We start from the raw sequence: 22,001 nt of genomic DNA, 5'->3' as shown, positions 1-22,001 counted from the left end.
TGTTGTTTTGGTTCTAATGAAAGTCTGTCCCTGCGTTATATGGAGAGTTTCTGAGCTTTTCCTTTAGGTTATTGGGGGTAGAAGGAAAGAAAATCAAGCCAAGTTCCCTGTGTGTGTGTATCTGACTTTTCAGTAAAATTGTCAGATTGGGTGCTTTTCTTTTTCCTTTGCCTCTGGGTCTGTGAATCTTGACTAGGCAGAATAGGTCCGGGTGCCATAGCTTCTGTTGAACCTCTGGGAAGTTTATGATTTTCCTATCCTGGCTGTAGTAGCTTTCATTGGCGTTGGCTCTCTTTACAAAATAAGTAGCAGAAGCTGCAGCTCAGCAGAAGCTGGAGAAGTCCAAATGTGTGTTATTTTAGATACTAGCTCCAGGTCTGCCCAGCCAGCAAGGACAGGGCTTACCTGAATTTGAAGCCCATTTGCAATATGGTGCCTGATAATAAATGCAACCAAGTAAGTGACTTCAGTAGAAAGCATCTGCTTCCTGCTGATGAGGAATTGTTGATTACTGTGAGCTGCTTGCTTAGCCCAAGAAAGCTTCAGCCCATTCTAGAGGTTACAAAATCTTGAAGAGAGACAAACTTTTGGTACCTTGCTAGGAAAAATACCCTTAAGAAAATGAATAAAAAGAGGCAGGGCTAGGACTTTTCATCCTTCCCAGTGGAAAGGCAGAGAAAATGCGGCTTTCTATTCTGAACCATCAGTGTCCTCCTGGTACAGGTGTTGTCAAGACGGAGCCTCTAAACTTCTGCAGTTGTCTTTTGGGCTCCTTGGGACATTCCTGTAACAGCCTCACATGAAATGCTGATGAGCAGAGTCCCTTCTGGGCAAGTACTTAGCAGGTACAGTGGAGAAACAAAAACTTAGGAAACTGATTTCAGGTCATCCTCGTGTTCCTGACTGTGGGTGGGTGTCCACTGAAACAATAACTTCAGCCGCTGCCCCGGTCTTGCTCTGTTTGAACTCTCCAAAAAGTTATGGAATAGGGTGACTGACTGTGCCAACAGTCATGCTAAAACCTTCAACCAGTGTTCATCATGACTCATTTCCAGCATGCCTTGGATAGGAGGGCAAATGTCCTTGGCTTGGCTTATCCGAACCCAAAACTTTCTCGAGGGAGGTTATCCGAGTTCTGTGGTTAACACCCTCCTGGGAGACACTGACTTCCAGAGGAGGCCAGAAGGCTGTTGCTCCAGCTGCCTTTCCAGAGGTATCTTGGAAGTGACTTTCTCTTTAGTTTTCAGCATATGTGCCTCTCCTTCTCACTATGTTAACTGGACGATGCCAGCTTCTGTGATGAAGACTTGCTTGTGTGCCTCTCAAGGCTGGAAAACAACCTGATCTCTTCATGCAGCTTAGGAAAATATTTCCCATTCCAACTGACTTGGAAATATTTTTTCATCATAGTCTGCAGGTCAAGGGATACAGGATAGACTAAAGATACCTCTTGGTTTTAATTTATTTACTTTTCCTTTCTGCAGATGCCTTCCAACTTTTAACTGGGTTGGTTTATCTCATCTGAAGTATTAAATCAGGTGAAATTCATAAGGAAGCTAAAGCGAATGCCATATTATCTAACACAGTCGTGTTGGTATTTCTTCAGTCTGAGTTCTAGCCACAAACTCTGTGCAGGATTTGTCTAAGGGGATCACTGTTGGCAGCGAACGTGCCCACACCTGAGTTTGGAGAAGTCCTAGCTAGCTAGTGGCAGAAACAGATTTGCAGATGCTCTGAGAGGAGTGGGCGAGACTGCTGACTCGTGCTGAGCATCCTCTGGACAGGACCAAGGTGGAGGTTGGTTTGGCACAGAATGGTTCGATCTTGCCGATTCGGACTCAACTCAGCCTCTTTGATTCTCCTTGAAGCCAAACCACTCTTGAAACCCAACCTGCCATACAATTTCCACAGCCCCAGGGGAGTTTGAGGAAGCAAAGAGCAGGGGAGCATGGTTAAGAGAGTGGACGCAGTGCTTATAAAAAGCTCACAGACCTTAAAGTTCAGGAAGAGCCACTGCCAGATGTGACCTGCAAACTGTAGGCTGGAGAGGCAGATCCCTCTAAGTGTGACAGGATAAAGCAACACGAAATGACTAGGATGAAAGCAGCTGGCATCTCTTCAGCCGCAATCCGGTGTCAGAGAAGGAGTTGGCAGGAGGACCTTGCCGAGCCAGCGTCACTTTGCGTGGGACCACATGTGGCAGCACTGTGGCTGGGTGACTTGGCAGCAAGTTACTTGAATTGCTGTGCTGACACTTTCGTAATTAAGGTCTTGTGCGAGAAAGGGAGGCATGCAGCAGCTCAAGGTGCTTGGGGAAGCTGTGCAGGGCTAAAATTAGCCTTTTATTATTATTATTACTATTATGGACTTGAGCTGGAGCGGGTATAAGGGAAAGATCAGTGATACTGGGGAAAAGATTCACCCTGATGCTTCATCATGAATTACATGGGGTTTTTTGTGGGAGATGATTGACCAGATCATGTGTGTGGCAACGTAGGAAGCTCAGATTGCTGTGACGAAGAAAAGGGCACAAGATGAGGTTGCAACACATTTTCTTCCAGCAGAGTGAAAAATGCTTCCTCTCTTTCTAAATAAAAAAAAAGAGAAGGAAAAATTGTATTATTCTCAGCAGTCTGCTGTCCTACATGTTTTGCCTTTGCTGCTGTCTGGTTTTTAGAGACCAATTCATCTTATTTAAGAATAAAACGGGAATTTACTTGCTGGTGCAAACTCTGATCTTCCTTTCAGAGGAACTATCATTATTCGGATAATTTGCTCCTCTCGGCTTATTTTTCCTAGGAAAACGGAATTGGCTGATGTAACCCAGTCTCACCCATTCATCTTTTTCCATGTGGCACTCAAGGGGTCCAACTCCATTTTCTGTTTCTGCCAACAGTGGCATGCTGTACTTAGAGCAGTTTTTATATTCTCGACAGTCCTGTACTCACTGGTTTGAAAGCAGGAAAAGCCACTTTGAAACGTGTTGGCAAATGCTACTGGTGTGCATTGCCCTAGGTAGAGCAAGGTAGCACTCTAGTTGCTTTTTTATTTACTGTATTGGAGCAAGACTGTATCAGGGCTATAAGATAGCTGCACTTAGACTTCATCTCCTGTGGCTGTTGCAGATGGGGAAGCTGACATCCCAGGTAGCTGATGTGCTTCAGGTCCTCATGATGAACGCATGAGGAATATGAACCTTCTCCGAACTCTTCTTTGAGAAGATTCTTCCTTTTGCCTGCACGGCCCACAAGCAGTTCTCCTCTTTGTTTGTGCTGCCCGCAATCCCCTGCCAGAAAAACTGCTCCATTTTTGCCATTTTTTGTACTACTGCTTCCCTCTCTCCTGTTCTCAGACATGGAGGTCATGTTCTCCTGGTCCTGTTTCCCATCTTGGAGCTGCTACTGTCAGACCTTCTCTGTGGGATCAGAAGAGGAGATTTCCCATTGTATGCTAACTGCCAGCCATGGAGACCCCGGATAGAACTTTGAAATGCTGCTGTCTGGTGACTTGCAATAGTTAAGATAAGATACTCAGAAATAACCTTTCTCTCTCAATGTTATCACCAAGATGTGAGATATATACGTAATGGGGGTATGCTCAACACCTGGAGGAAAAGCTGGGCTATCGACAAGAAAGCAAAAGGCAGAAGATAGGAACCAGCTGAGACACGAGAATATTTCTTTAAAAGCTTTTATCAAAATATTAGTATACTCTCTCCTGTGGGTAAGAATGAGAAGAGGCAAACCTGAACTATTCAGCAGCCACACACAAAGCTCTTGCACAAGGGAAATAAGGTGAAACATGATGGAAGAAGCCCTTGGTGGGCGACGTGGATTCACAGTGACAGAACGATAGTGTTTGGAGTGGGCTGCAGAGGAGAGAGGAAAATGTTCTCCCTACATAGTCATTGCAGGCTGTTCCAGGAGAAATGGTGTTTGCTACTTGGGCAATGGTCAAGGCATTTAGAGCAGACATGGTAGAAGCCTTAAAATCTGAAGTTGTGCATGCTTTGATGGACTTGTGGCTTCAGCCAGTGGAAGGAGGCGTGATCGAACAGATGGATCAGCTGCAACACCGGCAGAGGCTGGCTCATTCAGACAGGACAGTCATTCTTCCTTTTGAGCCGGCAGTTGTGTGGGAGAGGGGAGGATCATGACTGGTGCGGTGGGTGGACCTTAGGGTGGAGGAGGAAGACATGGAGCACATGCTAGGACATCATAAATAGTCACCCATGGGTGATGCCTCCAGGACAGGGCTCATCTAAGGGGTGGACGCTGCTGGCTCCACGTGGCATCACTTCCAGGTAAGCTGGGAAGGTGGGTGGACGGGTTGCCTGGGCTTTGCTTGAATCCCCTTGCTTTTGGCCATGGAGACATGCTAGCAGGAAGGGAGTCTTTCTTTCAAGTGTCCTAATAGAGACTGATTCAGCTGCTTTACCTCCCCGTACAGAGGGGGTTTTCTGTCTGTATTGGCTGAGGTAGAAGAAAGCAGCTAATGCAAACTTGCTTCATGCTCAAGGGGAGCGTTGTGGGGGGGACAGCAAGCTGTGGAGAGCTTCCTGGGGGAAGGAGACCTGCTGCCTTCCCCAGGAAGAGGGCAGCAGTGGAGGGGCAAGAGAGTCCTTGGAGAGTTTAAGGGGAGACTTACAGAAGACCACAGAAGCCTCGGGCTGGTGAGAGCAGCCCACGCTGTGAGCTCCTGAGGAGCAAGAGCTATTCTGGAAGGTCCTCCAAAGTGGGGAGGTGGGACTCAGCACTGAACGCTCGTGGCTCTTGCGGGGGACAACCATGCATAATCCCTGGACTACAGGTGGGACTGCAGTGAGGGCAAGAGGCCCTAAATTCCTTATAACCAAGGCAGGGAGGATAGAAAGCAGTGGAGAGGTGAAGCTCCGGGATGGGTGGAACTGGTGGTCCACCTTGGGCTTCTTGGCTTGTGTCATCTCCATGCAGCAGAGTTTTGCAGCCCTGTTCCTCCACGTTCAGCCCTCCCTAGCCCCCAGCAGCCTGCCGGGGCTGGCGTGGCTGGTCTCTAGCAGGTTGCAGCCACGCAAAGCCCCGTTGGGCTGGTGCCCCCCGGCCTCTCGGTCTATGCAGATGCTGGACACGCAGCCTGAGCCATTCCTCCCCATCGCTGACGCTGTGCACGAGGGGGGCTGAGGCAGCTCTTCCCACGGAAACAACCACGCGGCGCATCTTCACTTCTGCTTCTGCAAAGCCAGAGTGAGCCTGAAATAAATTAGCCAGTGCGAGAAGCAGCTTGATTCAGGGAGCTTGCGCAAAATGGGTTGCAAGCCACCAGGAAAGGGGAAAAATGCATAAAACCAATTTGAAGCAAAAGTGGACACAGGGTAGAAGAAACCTGGAAAACCGGGACAACAGCAAACCAGGTTGTTGTCAGCAGTCCCAGGGTGACCAATGGATATCCCCTGTCTTGGGGGTACAGAAGAGGGAGAGTTAATTTTTGACAAGGTATCACTTGGAGATGGGCAGGCACTTCCTAGGTGAACTGATAACTTAATAAAATGCCAGCAGAGCTGGATGGCTTGCCTGAGGATAGGTGATAACCTTTTCTTAATTAACTTTAATTGGTTTCAGCATATTCAGACCTATGGTAGGACTAGTATGTGACGGGGATGGTGTTGCTGTTGGATTTGATTGGAGACTGATGTGCTTTCACAAGTCCTTGTCCAAGGATTTTGCCCCTTTCCTGGCTCCCTCCTGCTCATCGTAAGCACTCAAAGTCAAACCAAGCCGTGATGGTTGGTAACATTTTGGAGGAGTCGACCTTGCAGGTCTCACATCTTTCAAGGCTCGGTGTGGGACCTGCCATTGTCTTAAACTCCCTTACCCATTTGACAAAGAAATATTAGCAGGTCTGTAGCTGGGCTTCTCCTTTTATGATAAAATAGCTCAACCTCAAGAAAACTGTTCACTGGCAGTAGATCAGTATTACCATTGGATTTATTTTTAATATTTCATTAATTAGATCGTGTGTGGAAAATAGGATTTCCACTGGAAATTGCCCTCGAATAAGGGCGATGCCAGTGGGGTGGGCTGGGACCCAAAAGCTTGAACCAGAAAACTCCCATCCACCTGTGGCTGTGAGATGGGCTCAGGGTAGGGGAGCCATGGGGCATTGAAGGGATGAAGGCAGCCCCTTCCTCTCCTCCTCTTCCTCCCCATCCTCATGCAGGGTGGCCATGTGTGTGGGGAAATGCAGCCGGATCGTGGGTCCCTGTCTGCTGGCGCTGGGCATGCTCTCTGTGGCAGCCAACATCCTCCTGCTCTTCCCTGGTGGGACATCAAAGTACCTGGTGGAGGGGCACATCAGCAAGCAAGCCAGGGCCATGCCAGGTGTCTGGGGAGGTGGCATCACCGTGAGTACCGCGGTTTGCACCGCGCCCTTCCTCGTGTGTCTGTGGAGCGGGGATGAAGGGACAGAGCAGGTGGCTCCCCTTCGTCCCCCAGCTGCTTTTTCCTTCCTGCAGGTGCTGCTGGCAGCGACCCATATCACGGCGGTGGGGTGGCGATGTGCCGGCTGCTCCGACTGCGGCACCCGTCGCAACGTAAGGCAGCGCTGGGCCCCCCGTGCCAAAGCAGTCCCAAGCAGCCCATGGTGGGATGTGGTGGGTGGCCTCAGGGTGGGATGTGGTGAGGTGCCAGCTCTCCCATGGTCCTGTGGTGGGACTCAGCATGGATCCTGCTCTCCCATGGCCCCAGGGCGGGATGTGGCAGGGCGCCCCCTCTTGCATGGTGGGTCGAGGAAGGGTGCCTCCTCTCCCCTGGCCCCGTGGTGGGATGTTGCATGGTGCCACCTCCCAAGAGGTGGCATGGGCTGCTGGCATGGGCTCTGCCTCACCAAACTCTGCATGGCAGCTCCCTGCCTATCCCTGCTCCCTGCCTGTCCCCGCTCCCCGCCCGCTTCTGTCTGGCTCAAAACAGCCCAGCGATGGCTCTGTCCTCAGCCTCGGCTCCCCAGGGCTGCAGCCCCTTGGGGTGAAGGGAAGGGGAGTTTTGCCCCCTTACCAAACTCCACCAGTAACGCACAGCCACATTTTGGAGCCCACCTGACTTTCGGTCCCCCCACACTGCCCTCACTGGGTGCTGCCCGCAGGCTTTCATCTCTGCTGTGCTCTCCAAGCTGGCACTTCTGGGCGCTGCCGCCTGCTTCGTCCTCTCCGGGGTGGGTTTGACCGATGGACCCCTCTGCTTCTACAATGCCTCTGAGCATGGCCGCGGGCACGGCATCCTCTGGGATTACCCCTTCCTGGACGCCGGCGGCAAGGAACCTGACACCAGGTGAGGCAGCAGGGTTGAGTCGTCAGTGCCACCTCGTCAGCTTATTGCTAATTAAGTCTGTATTATTTATGGTGGGTGGGGTGAGGTGGGCTTGCTGGTGGTCATGCAAGACCCCAGTAGCTCAAGAGGTCCTCACCTTTCACGGCTTTCTATGCGGTCCTTCCCATCCCCATCACCCTGCTGACCCTGTTCATCCTCGGGATGAAGGAGGAGGCATCTGGGGCACACCTCCATGGTGGAAAGCGATGCGATTCCTGATGAATTGCGGGGCAGCATCTTGCATCTCCTTCTCTCCCCATCATGCAGGGCACAGAATTACCTGTATGATCGTCGCACCTGGAGCACCTGCCTGGAGCCGGAGGGCATTGTGGCCTGGAATGTTGTCCTCTTCTCCCTCCTGCTGCTTGTCAGCGCCACCGAGATGGTGCTGGCCTCCCTCCAGATCCTCAACGGCTGCCTCGGGTGCCTCTGCGGCTTTTGTGAGGGGAAGTAGGGACCTGCGACAGTGCCAGGAGGATGGCACTTGGAGGAGGTATCAGCCCTGGGTGTCCCTTGGCTGGTGGCAAATGCTGTAGCAGGGATATGGCAGGAACTGTGACACCAGCCCAGTACAAGAGCCCCGTGCAAGATGGACAGAGTTGCCCAGAGGGGACAGACATCCCAGCCTGCGTGAGTTGTCGAAGCAATGGGAGTGGGGTCAGTGTGCAAAGGGCTGCCTCCATGCAGAGCCCTCCACCTGGGCGATACCTCTTCCTCCTCCCTGGAGCAGATGCCCTTGGGGCTAGCAGCCATTTGGGGATGGAAATGAGCCCAGTGAGCGATGGAGGTGAGGACCTGGCTCCCGGCATCCCGACATGAGCCCAATGGCTCCCCTGGCCGTTACTCATCAGCCTCCACCCGCCCGAGTGCAAAATGTGACACGATGGTATATGTAGAGACAAGAGCTGGAACACTAACTTATTTTCATTAATCAGTCTGTATTTAGGGCAGCTTGCATTGGTGTTTGTCTCCGGCACCGGGCAGGAGAGGTGAAGGAGACTGGAGGAGCCGAGCCAGGCTCTGGCTGGGGCTGGGGGGCTTGGATGGAGTCGTGCTGGGGGAAGTAGTGATGGAATTGAGGTGTAGCCTCCATGAAGTTCACCCATACGCACACATATACATGCGGCAAATGTTAGGAGCCCCGCACTCATCCCCACCGGCCCAGGACCTCCATCGCACCACCCGCCGCTGCACTCGCAGGGGGCGTCACTGGCTTCAGCGCATCCCCCATCCCTGCGCCCTCATCCCCTAATCCTTCACAGGGACCAAGTGTGGGTACAGACCTGAACCTGCCTGCGCTGGGAGGATGTTTGCCACAAAACCGATAAGGTTCAGAGGAAAGTAGCAATGTCCAGGGTAGCTTAAAAAAACCCACAATCAGCCAGATTAAACAGTAACTGGGCAACTGTTGAGGTTTAACCCCAGCTGGCAACTAAGCACCACACAGCCACTCATTCACCCTCCTCCCCAGCAGAATGGAGGGAAGAGAAGTGGAAGGGTAAAAGTGAGAAAACTCATGGGTTGAGATAAGAAGAGTTTAATAATTGAAAAAAAAAAAAAAAAAAAAGGAAAGTAACAGAGACAGAGAAATAAAACCCAAGAAAGACAAGTGATATAAATGAAAACAATTGCTCACCACCAACTGACCGATGCCCAGCCAGTCCCCGAGCAGCAGCGCCCAGCCAACTTTCTCCCCCCCCCAGTTTTATTGCTGAGCATGACGTCACATGGTCTGGAATATCCCTTGGGTCAGTTGGGGTCAGCTGTCCCGGCTGTGTCCCCTCCAACTGCTTGTGCACCCCCAGCCTGCTCGCTGGTAGGGCAGTGTGAGGAGCAGAAAAGGCCTTAACTCTGTGTAAGCGCTGCTCAGCAGTAACAAAAACACCTCTGTATCATCAACACTGTTTTCAGCACAAATCGAAAATATAGTACTACGAAGAAAATTAATTCTACCCCAGCCAAAACCAGCACAGTGATTTTGGGGAGACTGTTGAGAAAAAGAGGCATTGGCTCAAACAGCACCATTAAAAAGGAGCAATTAAAAAAGGAACATAAATATTTATGACCATGGAAGGAAAACCCTCGGAGCAGGGTGGTAGTACCAGCTATGGCACAGCTGGAGCATGACATCCCCCCGGCCCAGCACCTGGCATAGGCAGGTGGCACAGGGTGTCCCCAGATGCCTTCTCCCCTGCTTTGCTGCTGTTGCCCCCCATTATGTATTTCATGGGGCAGCCCATGTACGCTGAAAGGAGCCTGGGGCTGGGCTGGTGGCACAAGCCTCCATGCCTAATCAACTATGTAATTAAAAAATAGCAATAAAAATGAGATAAAAATCCAGTTTTGGGACGGTAGCGCATGCCTTCTGTGTGATGTGGCCATGCTGGCCGGTGGCAGGACCCCAGGCTGTGAGCATCCCAGTGCACTGGGCTCTGGGTTGGTGCCCCAGGGTCTGGTGCTGGAGGACCGGGGGGAGCCAACCTGGGGGGCATTAGGAGACGAGGCAGCTCTTTCGCCTCTGCTTCCTGCGGTGTGTGGGGCCGCCATCCTGCTGGGGAGCAGCGGCTGTCAGGGGGATGTTCTGGAGCACATCGTATAGCGTGAACATGCTGAAGGAGATCTGCTCATAGGGCGACCGTGTTCCATTCTCGTAGAGGCAGGCGAAAGCGATGGCTGGGCCACCAGAGATGGAGGCCTCATTGTAGGGCAGCTCCATGTAAGCCAGGTCTGAGTAAGCGCTTGGGCCCTCATAGATGACCCACGGCTCGGTCCAGCTCTCCACGTCCCTGGGGAAGGTGCTCAGGTGAACCCCCATGTTGACCCGTGACATGGAGCTGGTGGGGTGGGAGTAGAGGACCCACGTTGGTGCTTGGAAGAAGGCGGTGGGGCTGGGGGTCACCACAGGGTCCCCTCGGACTGAGGCAATACCATGGGCATGGCCGTGAAGCCCTGGGGTAGGACAGCCCTCCTCAGGCTCGGCTGGCTTGTGGTGGCTGCTGGTGGCCACAGCGGGCAGCTCATCACCTGCTGCCTGCTGGGTGGGCAGGTACTGAAATCCCTGGAGCATCCCAGGGAGCAGCTGGCGAGCTGAGCCCCGGAGGGGCATCGTGGGGTCCCAGGGGGCAGTGGGGACGTACACGAAAGGTGCGGGGAAGCCGATGACGCTGCCATGACAACCATGGGGGGGCTCGACCAGCCGCTGGACCAGCTGCCCCCCGTGGAAGACAGCCCCGTCGTCTGTGCTGAGTGCCTGGACCCTGAAGCCCAAAGGGCTGCGGGCATTGCAGTAGAGGACGTTGGAGCCATCCTCCTCATCCACCGAGACCAGCTGGCACTCACCTGTCTGCAGGTTGGGGATGAACTCCCCAAAGCGCCAGCCCCGGCCATGGTCATCACTGTAGAAGGCAAAGGAGTGAGGGGTGGTCTTGCAGAGCTGGCCAAAGCACTCCTTGCAGTCGATGTGGTAGCTGTAGGCAGGCACCAGCAGCCGGCCGGACCGCAGCTGGATCCCGTGCCCGGGGCCCAGTGCAAATGTCGCCCAGTCTGGGGAGGGGAGATGGGATGTGGGTAAAGAGTGGCCGCCATGGTGCACCTGCCATGCCCAACGTAGAAGGGTGTCCAGAGCATCCCCCCCCAGCCTAGCCAAGCAAGGCGGTGGGGTGGGAGTGCAGCAGAGCCCAGTGCTGCCTGGTTGTCCTCACATGGGCCTACCCACAGCTACAGGGCCTCTCCATCTTCTCTCCCACCCCTTGCAAGTGATACAGCTACTCCCTCCATCCCCTCTCCCCTCTGCTTGAGGTCATCTTCCACCCCATCTCTTCGATGCTTGTGGGCTTCCTACCCCGAGGCCAACTCCAGCCACACCACAGGTGGCTCCAGGAGGCCAAAACCCATGGTCATCCTCTTGCTGGCTGTCCCCCCCCCGCTCCTCGCCCCTCTCCAGTGGGCTACCTTTGATGGCCCCGCCAATGACCTGCTGCGTCAGGTCTGTGGCTGTGCTCCAGCTCAGGCCCTGGTCAGCGCTGGTGACACAGCAGAGGCGGGTGACGTTTTGGCCGGTGACGATCTGGTAGGCTTCAGGGGTCCTGCCCAGCACAGTGATGAAGAAAAGGAAGAGGGTGCCAGTGAACTCATCATAGAGCGGGCAGGGGTTCATCGACCGGTGGTGCTGCAGCGTCGCCGTCTCCAGCACGCGCATATCTTCCCACTGCCCAGGGAGGAGGAGAGGAGGGAGAGGGGTGAGGACCACCCCGCTTCACCTGACCCAGCCTCCCCTCCCCATGCAGGTGCCTCCAGGAGCTCGGCTGTGCCCAGCAGTGGAGGATAATCACCTCGCTGTCCCCGTGCCCCCAGCCCAGCGTGTCCCCCCCCCCAGCCCCAGGTGCATCCCCCTGTCCCACCTCCACATAGCTCCCGTAGATCGTGCCACGGCGCAGCACCAGCAGGTTGGCGTGGGCATCGTCGGCACTCAGTCGCTCCTCAGCGAAAGCCAGCAGTTTGGCCACACAGGGCAGGTAGAGCAGAGCAGGCACGCGGTATGTGACGCCATTGGACTCCTTCTCAAAGAGGACGGTGCGGGCAGGGAAGTGCCGGGAGCCCATGGCTTCTGTGGCAGAAAGATGCAGCCTTATCCTGGTGGGCTGATGAAGGCAGGGGGGACCAGCTGCTGGGCACGGCTGGGATTGCGAGCTGGATTGTCCTTGGAGGGGTTTGGGGTTTAACTTGGTGGGCTTGGGTTTGGGGAACCCCCCACCCTGGGAGCATGGGCTGGAGGGCAGGTTGCTACAGGCAGGGTTGGGGTTGAGGGGGGCTGAATGTGTGCTGCTGTGGTGGCAAGTCACCACCCCTCAGAGGTGGGACAGGATTTTGAGTAACACCAAAGAGGCTGACCTGGGCTACCCTGAAATAAAATTAAATCAAATCAGTCTTCGAGATGCTCTTCAAAAGCAGTTTCTGGTAAATCGAGGCCAGTCAGCAAAGGGCAGGGTGAGACCTGTGGTTCCCTGCTCCCACCATCAAGTGAGTGTTGGGGGGACAGAGCCTGTCCCCACACGGCCAAAAACCTGGGAGCATGGGGTCAGGGAGCATTTTGTACTATTACCTCCAGCACAGTGGACCCAGCCAGCTCCTCATTTCCCCCCTCCCCTGCAGGGAAAACCTGGGGTGCACAACATGAACCGTGGGGTCCCCGGCTGTGCTGTCCCCGCAGCAGTGGGTGGCAAGTGGTCCCCGAGCACCCTTCATTCAGGGACAGCAGGACAGCTGTCGTGGCCAGCTGTCCCCAGGTTACTTGTCCCTACATGTCCTAGGTTATTGCCGCAGGAGGAGATGGGCATCCCACTCCAGGGTGCAGCTGGAGTGGCTGAGGGCAACTTTCACCTGTGTTTTAATTAGGAGCTTTTGCTGATCAAACACCCCACAGAGAAGCGAAAGCACTCACCGGGTCCTGTTCAGCTGGGAGTGTCCCCTCCACCACAGGGTAATGTCAGCTCCTGCAGCTGCTGGCTTTCTGCAGAGCCTGTTGCCTCACTGCTTCGCTGCTATCCCCCCCCTTGCAGGGTCCCCCCACCGATGGGTCACGGGGCTCCCGCAGTGGCGGTGGCCGGGAAAAATCCCTCAGTCAGCAGTGGCAGCCACTCGTGCAGTGCCGGGCGGCACAAAGGCACCATTATCAGCCCAGGCAGAGCCAGGGGACTGCCAAACCACCTTGCTCAAACCCGCCAGGAGGGAATGCAAGGGGAGCCATGGCACGGGGGTGTCTGCATCTCCTGCCTCAGTTTCACTCCTCCCGCAGGCTGGGAGAGGCTTGACCTCCCTGCCCAGGTGCTGCAACCCATGTTCACCATGGTCTACCCTAGCCGTGAGCTCCCCAGCCTGTGGGCTGTGGTCCAGAGGGTCCCAGCCTTCCCAGGACACCCATCTGGACACAGGTCAGCTGTTAAGAAATTATTTTTACGCTTATATTCTATTGCTGGCATCAGCTTAGCTAAAGGGGCTTGACAAAATTCATATGGCAAGTCACGGATCAGAAGCTCCAAGGCGACAATTCAGGCTCAGGCTGCAGAATTGGCTGGGGAAAGCCCCCAGGGATTGCCCAGGCTGAACACGTGCAGCTGCTGTCTCCTCTGCCTCAGCTAGTTACAAATGCTTCCTAAGCCTGGTTAATTTTAGCTAAGGTTGCTGAAGCAGAAAAAAGTGAAGGTGCTGTTAATCTCATGTTGTTTCTGTTGTACATCGTGGGGTTGCGGAGGAGCGTGGATTACATTGCAAGGAGGTTAACCCTTGCCTCAGCTGGCTTCCCTGGCTACCTGCTGGGTTTAAACATAGCCAAGGAAAATCCCAAATCTGCTTCTCCCTCCACTTCCCTCCGACAGCATCTCTCCTGCTTTCCAGGCTGAGCTGCTGCCCAGCTAGCTTCACCCCAATGCGAAGCTGCAAGCTGAGCGACCCCGGATGCATCATCCCAGTCACGCCATCCAGGTCCCTGCTCCTGCCCTGACTGGTGTGAGTGGGAGGAGACGCTGACTAAGCTTTGAAATATTACACCATCGGTAATGGCAGGTGCATTGGAAACTGGTGATGGGCAATCATTAACAGTGGTGACGCCAAAGCCGTTGGGCTTGGCACTGCCGTTCTTCTGCCGAACCTTCCCAGCACCAGCATGGCAGCAGGGAGCTGGCTAATGGGCAAAGATATCCCAGGCAGGTTTAATTACCTCCTTCAGTAACAAGGTCATGCCCTAAACGAGCAGCGGCCATGCCTCCCTCCACCCGTCTCCTAATCAGTGTTGGAGAGTTTGGCCAACATGGCAAGGGGGGGCCAACAAAGTCTCTGCTGATAAAGGGCTTCAGAGATGTTGAGCCCAAGGGACAATCCATGCCCAGGGGCCAGGGACCCTCACCCAATAGAGAGGGATGAAACCACAAAACAGGCCCTCCCAGGGGAGCACCAAGCTGTCCCAAGTGGTGCAGAGGCCCCCCACACCTGATGACACATGAGAGGGACGTCTCATGTGTTGGTGGGGAAAGGCTGACAGACAGTGTGCCCGGCTTTGGGCATGATGCTTGGGACACTCATCTGAAAAGCAGCCGTGGCATCACAAGGCGCGTGGTTGAGCATGGATGCTGCTGGACTAGAGACCCAATATCTCTCCTACTCCTTCAAGCACTTCATCCCCTCGTCCTGCTCTCCTCCTCATTTCTCTCCCCTTCATTTCTCTCCCCCTCCCCCTTTTCCCCTAAATGCCTAAAGTCAGGACTTGCTCTAGCAAGCTGTGACCAGCCTAGATGTAATGATGGCTATTAAACAAAGTCGAATGCAAACAAAATGATTAAGCCTGTGATTAATGATTAAGAGGCAGAAACATCTAAGCCAGCTGAAAGCCTACCCAGTGCTCAGCAGCAGAAGGCTGTCCCCCTCCCTAGGAACGGGGAGAAGGGATCACGTAGGATCCGGCCCATGCAGAGCCTTTGGCTCAAGGTCCCCAAAAAGGGACCCACCACCAGCTTGGTGGTCCAGAACAAACTCCCCCCCTGCCTCCCCCTCATGCACGAGAGTCCTGTGGGCCAGTCACGTGCCAAACATGGGGTGATGCAAAGCGGTGGGAAACCACAGTGGGTTGTCGCATGCCCTAGTTGGGAGTTGGGAGCTGCGTCTTCTCCTGGAATTTGGTCAACGGCAAGGGCAAGATCTTCCTCTTCTTGTGCGGGTGTTGAACAGTGTAAAGATAGGATGTGTACTGGAGCTCTGGCATAACCATTTTCTGGCAGGTTCTCAGAGTCATGTTGTCTAAGTCTTGTTTGAGGTTGTACCCAAGGATATTTGCATCCCCTGACTGGAAAGGCAGGAAAGCTTTGTTCTTGATGTCATCCTTCCCCACTGCCTCCTGGTCCGAGAGACAGGTGTCCATGAGCTCCTTCTGTCTCGTTCGCAGGCGATTTACCTCCTTCTCCAGCTCCTTGAGTCCTATGGTCTCCTCAATTCTCCTCCAGAAGCTCTGGTTGAAGTGCAGGTAGAGCTTCCAGTCCAGTGAGCACCACACTTTTATCCGCTCCTCGCTTTTTGGAGTCAAGGTCTGGACAGTGTCCTGGCTTCTGGAATTGAGCTTAAAGTAAATCACGTCATCCAGATCCCAGCACAAAGTGTGCTTCAAGAAGATCATGGACTCATCAAAGTAGTCTGATATCAAGATCAGATGGAAGTTCTGTTCAATCTCCTTCAAGACTGCCTGGATGTACTTTTTGTTGTCCTCTGCATTGTTATCATAGCCAAAGTCAAACCACATGATATTCCTGGCATACATGTTTTTCTTGTAATCTGCCAGATGGTAATACTTCATGGGTGACGCCAGGAACTCGTTCACATCCTTGGAGATCCTGAAGGCAGGGACAGTGTCCTTGTAGTAGACATAGGAAGACTCCAGCAGACGAATGGGGTTCCTCAGGATGGAGAAGTAGAAGGTGTTTGCTGCCATCACCTTTTTCACCTGTTTACGGGGAGGAAGAAGACAGGCTGTTAGTCCAGAGGCACTGCTTGTTCAACCAGGTTTCTCTGCAGGTGTTGTGGCTCTTTCTTACCTCTGAGGGGTTAAACCGCAGGTGGTTACACATGATGTTGTAGTTTTGTCCTATGGCTTCAAATTCCTCCACAAAGTGGGCCAGGAAGGTCTTTGGGTAGCCCAGGTGGACGAGCTGGTCAGCTGGGAGGGCGACGGTGAGGTTGTACCTCTCCGCAAACCTGAACATGATGTTCAGGACGGTGCTGCTGGCTGTCTTGTGGGTCTTGAGGAACATGACATTAGTCTTGACATGGCAAGGCTTGTAAGGTATCAGCAGCTCCTTGTGGCTCTTCGAGATTCTGCAGGAAGGCAACAGATGGGAGAAAGAGCCTCTCCAGTGCCGTATCCCATTTCTGAGACCTGGCAAAGCCAAACCTGAGCAGGTTCTCCTTCTGATACCACACCTGCAGCCGGTGCAAGGCACCAACCCAAACAAGCCCCATCCCTCAGGCATACATGTTGAACAGTTTTCTGCTTCTCCAGGTCCTCACTTACCCAAAGGCTTCAGCTCAATCCTCTTTTCTTTTTCCATACAGCTGATTTTGCCCCAGAGAGCTGCACTTTGGCTAATTTGGTCCCTTACCTGCCCAAATGTGGATCTAGGACCTAACTTTGGGCTGCCGCCCTTCCAGTATTAGCCTAAACCTCATGAGACTTAAATTGAGAGCATCACAGGTCAGATCCTTGCTGTCCTGGGCAAAGTCATGCAACCTTGCTTCTGCTTCACTTACATGTAATTTTTATTCTTCATACGGAAGAATCTCGACAGGAAGATGAGTCCCAGGCAAAGGCAGACAATGATGAAACATTTGATGTGCCTGGAAACAAAGAAGAGTTTCAGTGGATTTTTATCTGAAAATCCTTCCCCGAGTGCGAACCACCAAACTTTGCATATTGACCGGGGGAGTTTTTATCACCAGGAGCACAATTGTATGTCTTCGTGGTGCCAGCCACTTTTGGCTCCCCGAGCTGTGTCAGCAGCTCTGGCATTAGAGGCAGGACAGTGAGAAATTGCACTTGCACTACCGTTCCCCTAATTTTGGCCTTTGGCAAGACACAGCCTACTTCAGGCAGAGCCTAAGCTCTTCCAACAGCCTCCCACTCTGCTGCCTTTTATTTTCCTTTCTTTTGGTTTTCTGGGGCTTTAGAGCTTATTCACTATTCAAGCTTCTAGTTTATTCACTAGAAAATGAGCCCTTTGTAGGGGTATAAGGATTTCCTTCGTAAGAAATCTGAGCGGCTCCTGTAAACACATCACTGCAGAAGATGGGGATCTCAAAGAACCACTAAACTGAATTTTTTTCAATATAACTGAGATTTTTCAATACAGAAAACCAATTAATAACCCAACAGCAACTGTAGCGGACTAATTATACCTTGCTTTCAAACAAGAGGACTGCTTTCCTGCTGCAACAGCTCCTCCTGCCAGCCCAGCTCCCATGCTCAGCCTCCTCCAGGTCTCCCTTTCATCCTGTCTTTTCACCTTGGCCAGACTTTAAACCGCTGAGCTCAGAGGCAGCCCTTTGGACCAAGCACCTCATCTATCTGTGCTTTGTCTGGATAATGATGAGGGGTCTTTTCCAGCACTAATTAGGCAACCACCATGTATCATTGCCAGTGCATTCTAGCTGACACACGTACAGGATCTTTTGAAGGCTTGATGCCCGCCAAAAAGGAACTTTTCATCACTAAGCTTGATCTGACTTCCCCGATGCTAAAAGCTTTTTTAACTCAGTGTGAATTCCATGTTTTCAGCTGCCATTTCCAAAATGCAGCAGATCTGGCTTGGGCTTTAAGTTGTTTTGAGAAGATATAGTCCTATTTACAGCACGGGATGGTCACACTTGTGGTTCCCACTCTCCCAAGCCAGCAAGGAAGGCTCCAAGCCTGCCCAGTCTGAGAATTGATGGGGGCAAATGGCTCACTGTTGGCTGGACCTGGTGGTGTTTTCTACTGTCTTCCTGGCCAAGGGGTCCTCACACATGGTGCTGCTGCACAGGATGGTGGCTTTCATAGCCTCTAGCTTGTACCATGTGAAAGACGCTGAATTGCTCCTTCCAGTTGGCCTTCCAAGAGTGCAACCACCAGCTTTATCTGGCATGGTCTACAACATCCCACTGACTGGGCACAGTACGACAAGCCAGGCTGTGACAGCCTGGGTCTGGCCATGGAAAACTGGAGAGGGGATGAGAGCAAGGTCCAACAGAACATGAAGTGCTGCACATGGCTACAGCCATTGTAGCCAGCTGTGATTGGGAAGCCACAAACCAAATGTAAACACAGTGGAAGAGTGGAGACAGGCAGTGATGTCGCAACACTGTGATGGCACTGCAGAAAAGCGTTTGACTTTGCCTGCCACACAAACCTGCCTGAAACCACTTTTGCTTCAAGCTTTGCTTTGCACCAGAGTGCTTTCCTTGTCCAACAGCACCCCAGGCAAAGTGGGAAATCCCCAGGCAGAAGAGCCCTTCCAAAGCCAGGGAAGACCCTCAGCCACAGCTGGTACCAATCTCCGATAAGAATTTGCAGCACAGCTTCTCCATGAAGAGTTTCAAGTCATAGCTACAGGCAGCCTGTCATCAGTATTTCCTAACTTTTTGTCCCAGGCCTGTTAGGGGGACAGGGGTGAGAAAATCCCTTTTCCTTTGATCACTCTACATATGTAAGTAGAGATCAGACAGGATAAGAAATGCAGAGGGGCCCACAGGCAGCAAGCAGACTCATAGCTGTCAAATGCAGCCCCTGTCTATTTTCTTGGTCTTTCATTTAAATGGAAGCTGACAATGGCGTGATGGTTTTCCAAAACATGTCACCCTGCCTGCCTGGAGGTCTTTCATAAGCTGGTCCAGTGACATCCTTCTTCTGCACCCTTTCTGTAGAGCTCAACATGTGCAATAATGGTCCACGCATTTGTTTGGGTGGTGTCCCCAAAATGGCAACTCAGATCAATGTTTTATGGGGCAAATAAATCAGCAGACACCTAAAACAATCCTGAAGACAGATCAGGGTCACAACACGCTCCAGTATGATTACCAGTCCCTTCTACTGCAAGAAGACAGGCTCTGCAGACCTCTACATCTTATCATCTCAAGGCATCCCACCATATTTTAATAGTTGTTTAATAAGAGATTACATAGTGCCATCCTGCCCCCAAATCTTCAAACACATGCAGCACACCGAGCCGATCTCCAGTGTAACTGGATGCTCCCAGCAGACCCATTTTTGTCTGGATGTGCTTCGAAAGCTGCAAACAACAGCTGGCTTTTACACCTGGAGACACAGGGAGGGATAACAATCTGGATTATCTAGGCACATAAAGCCTCAAAGTGTTGCTGGTGCAGCATAAGGGACTGGTACTGCAGTGCCAAACGTGCCCCGTGGGCAAGTTCTGGGCACAAGTGTGCCACCAGCGAGCCCCAAGGGCCCGTGTAGAGCAAACCCCGGTCTTCGTGGCACTGTCCTGAGGACAACGGCAACCTGCAGCCAAGTGACATCCACGCTGTTGCTGCGAGTGGTGGCCGCCCAGCCTGTCGGGCTTGCCAAAACCAGGGCAGTTTCCTGGAACGGCCAGTTTTAAGGAGCAAGAGTGACCAATTTCTTCAGCATGTGGGCCATGGTGGTGTCAGTCCCCATGCAGAAACGATAGGCTTCTTGTCCCAGGGGTGCTGAACAACGCTACTCTGTGGCACGGTGTTTGTTCCCCTGCCTGGGGATGTATGGGTGGAAAATGATCTGCTTTCCAGCTCAGGGAGCAAGCGGGGAGCAGGGACAGGGAGGGGTCTGCAGCCACCTTCACCCCGCTGCACCTCAACCCAGCAAAGGGGAGTGACCGAAGCATTCAGGGGAAGGGCCAAGGGCAGGGATCGAAGTGATCCCCAGGGAGGAGGGCAGGAAAACGGAGACCAAGGGGGAGACAAGAGAAGGGGGTTGCAGGTACACAGGGTGCTGGTCAGTGCACTCATGCAGCCGAGTTCCGTGCCTGATCACTGGGGGGGGAGGGTCCTGTCCCTATTGCCCCCCGGGCTTGGCCACCAGCAGCAGCACTCGCAGGGGCTGTCACTGGCTTCAGCATGTCCTGCAAACCTGCACATGGGGTTTCACCATCCATTCTGCAGCCACCGCCCTGGCTCACCTCTGTGAGAGCCAGCACCACTCTTAAAGACTGTTCCCTTAGTGTCACACACACACAAGACTGCAAGTCTCTGACCAAGCCACTCCTAAACCTGTATGTCTTGGGCCAACAGATGCCATATTCAATGTTGGCTAAAATATCGCCCATCCTTTAATCCCTTCAAGAAAGACAAGTCCCACTCATCCAAGAGCTATTTTGCTGTTGACTGTCTCACACGCACGGGCTGAAGGTGAACGGGGCGAGTACCTGGCGTTACAGAAGACAGTGCTGATCTTTTAAACAAACAGTTACAGCCATAAGCAGAGGGATTTCGTAACCACCTGGAGTATCAACGGGAGCGTGGAGGGCATGACGCACAGGATCATGGCTGCAGCAATTTCTTCCTTCCGCACACCACAGCAAAGGAAGCATTTCACCTGCTGCACATGAAGCCTGACATAGCTGAGAGCTGCAGGGTATGGTCAGAGTCCCCATCTACTTTTTTGCCCCATTAATATAGTCTTTTGCAAAGTTCAAGAGAGAAAGCCACTATTCGAACATCGCACGAAAGTCACGCAAGACATGCAACCAGCCTGGGAGCCCTTTGAGGAAGCACTTGGGAGCTGATTGCTAAGACACAAAATTCTTCTCAGAAACCAAAAATCTTGCAAAGGTATCAGCAGGGCTGGCACCGGAGGTTCGACTTGCCTTTCTGACTGTGCTGTGCCATCTCCCAGCCAGGAAGAAAACATGGAAAACTATCTCTCAGGTCACACTTTGGGGTGCTGCTATGGATGCTTTAAGGCTTGGGATAACCTTCTCGTTCATTTGGCTTAAGCTGAAAATAACACACCTCCGTGTCAACCTAACAAGGTTCTTTCAAATTAAAAGACCTGGAATACAGGAAAGAAACATTCACGGCAAAATTAATCTCTACCCTGGAGCAAACTGTAACTAACTCCATAGGCTATTAACAACTTACAGGGATTAATTGAACCAGACGTTTCTACAAACCACGTCTTAATTCTGCACCCATAGCATTCACCTCCCTCTCCCCTTACCTTGAAGTGCACCCAGGGCTTTTCACGGTGCCTCACTGCTGCGAGCTAGAAAATATCTCCTTTGCAAATCGACTCCAGTACTCCTTTCGTCTACGGGCTCCTCCGGCTCTCAGTGTACGCATCTCTATTTCTAATATCCCATCGCTGCTATAAATGGCTGGGATAGGTGAGGACAAAGGGAGTGGCTAGGTGTTCCCAGAGGCGGGTGGAAGTTAATTAATAAGCCATGAAAAGCATGACATTAACACAGGTACAAAGAGCTGCCTCAGGAGACGGAGTTTACAATAGTTTTGCAGGGAAGTAAGGGTTTAGCAGGGACCCCTTAGTGGGAACCCCCTTCTCTCCTGGCTGCAGGAGGGAGGTGTGCGGGGCTCAGGGCAGGATCCAGGCAGGGTGGCGAGGGGCTGAGGGAGGGCATTGTCGGCCCCTTCGTCACCCTGCCCACCGTCACATCGCTTGCTCGGCGTCCCTTCCCTGCCCACCGCCACGCTGCTTGGTGCCATGGTCGGTGCCTGCTGTGCCTTTCCTCCACTTCTTGCTCGGTGATTTAGGACTAGAATTCTCTGCCAGACACATTTGGCAACAGGAAGTTAGGGACAACAGCAAAACCGGAACAGCGTTTACCTATTGGAAATTCCCTTTAAAACATTTAGACTTCAAATTCCCGGTAAAAATGCAATTGTTGTAGCTGGAGGTTAAGAGCTTAGAGACTTTGCTGTATCTTGGCCTTGGGAGAGCGAGCTCCTGCTCTCAATGGGTGTTATTTTATGGTTTGTCTACAAAATGACTTTCTGGTGTTATTAACAACTTGCATTACACAGGAATTTGAGGTTCCACCAAGGCCCCCACATGCCAGCACTTCACAAACTGGGTTTGATGGTTGCAAATTGCCCCGGGAGAGCAGGATGTGTCCTGCAGGTCTGGAGGTGGGG

The 22,001-nt window shown here is 52.7% G+C and overlaps 3 protein-coding genes across 4 annotated transcripts; 1 reads left to right on the top strand and 2 right to left on the bottom strand.

The window, feature by feature from the left end:
- The first annotated feature begins 91 nt into the window (after positions 1-91).
- TM4SF19 (transmembrane 4 L six family member 19) lies at positions 92-8,709 on the top strand. The gene is made up of 5 exons (XM_069791746.1): positions 92-4,303; positions 6,196-6,379; positions 6,491-6,568; positions 7,117-7,301; positions 7,608-8,709. The coding sequence occupies exons 1-5, from the start codon at positions 4,239-4,241 to the stop codon at positions 7,792-7,794; spliced, it is 699 nt and encodes a 232-aa protein (XP_069647847.1). The 5' UTR covers positions 92-4,238; the 3' UTR covers positions 7,795-8,709.
- Positions 8,710-8,897: 188 nt separating this feature from the next.
- On the bottom strand, positions 8,898-14,544 carry NEU4 (neuraminidase 4). Of its 2 annotated transcripts, XM_069791743.1 has the most exons (4): positions 12,781-14,544; positions 11,741-11,946; positions 11,292-11,547; positions 8,902-10,883 (listed from the first exon to the last, which is right to left on the bottom strand). In XM_069791743.1, exons 2-4 carry the CDS (start codon positions 11,939-11,941, stop codon positions 9,832-9,834), a joined length of 1,509 nt encoding a protein of 502 aa, XP_069647844.1. In that variant the 5' UTR covers positions 11,942-11,946; positions 12,781-14,544; the 3' UTR covers positions 8,902-9,831. The 2 variants fall into 2 exon arrangements, with proteins under 2 accessions (XP_069647845.1, XP_069647844.1); XM_069791744.1 differs by lacking the exon at positions 11,741-11,946 and having other exon boundaries at positions 8,898-10,883.
- Positions 14,545-14,664: 120 nt separating this feature from the next.
- Positions 14,665-21,572, bottom strand: GAL3ST2 (galactose-3-O-sulfotransferase 2). Its single transcript, XM_009917514.2, is given in 6 exon segments — positions 14,665-15,825; positions 15,917-16,196; positions 16,629-16,715; positions 21,070-21,101; positions 21,104-21,159; positions 21,515-21,572. Coding segments are annotated over 6 exon segments (1,368 nt in total). The 3' UTR covers positions 14,665-14,970.
- Between the last annotated feature and the right edge of the window lie 429 nt (positions 21,573-22,001).

This window comes from Haliaeetus albicilla, chromosome 9 (genome assembly GCF_947461875.1).
Source record: "Haliaeetus albicilla chromosome 9, bHalAlb1.1, whole genome shotgun sequence".
Taxonomy (NCBI): Eukaryota; Metazoa; Chordata; class Aves; order Accipitriformes; family Accipitridae; genus Haliaeetus; species Haliaeetus albicilla.
The sequence above is the reverse complement of the archived record's forward strand: the minus strand, read 5'-3'. Positions and strand labels throughout refer to the sequence as shown.

Excerpts from the sequence above, each read along its gene's own strand:
- TM4SF19 (XM_069791746.1), top strand. The coding sequence starts at position 4,239 with ATGCCTCCAGGACAGGGCTCATCTAAGGGGTGGACGCTGCTGGCTCCA. Across the intron at positions 6,380-6,490 it reads TCTGGGGAGGTGGCATCACC|GTGCTGCTGGCAGCGACCCA; the intron begins GTGAGTACCGCG and ends TCCTTCCTGCAG. Across the intron at positions 6,569-7,116 it reads ACTGCGGCACCCGTCGCAAC|GCTTTCATCTCTGCTGTGCT; the intron begins GTAAGGCAGCGC and ends TGCTGCCCGCAG.
- NEU4 (XM_069791743.1), bottom strand. The coding sequence starts at position 11,941 with ATGGGCTCCCGGCACTTCCCTGCCCGCACCGTCCTCTTTGAGAAGGAG. Across the intron at positions 11,548-11,740 it reads TCTACGGGAGCTATGTGGAG|TGGGAAGATATGCGCGTGCT; the intron begins GTGGGACAGGGG and ends CTCCCTGGGCAG. Across the intron at positions 10,884-11,291 it reads CATTGGCGGGGCCATCAAAG|ACTGGGCGACATTTGCACTG; the intron begins GTAGCCCACTGG and ends TCCCCTCCCCAG.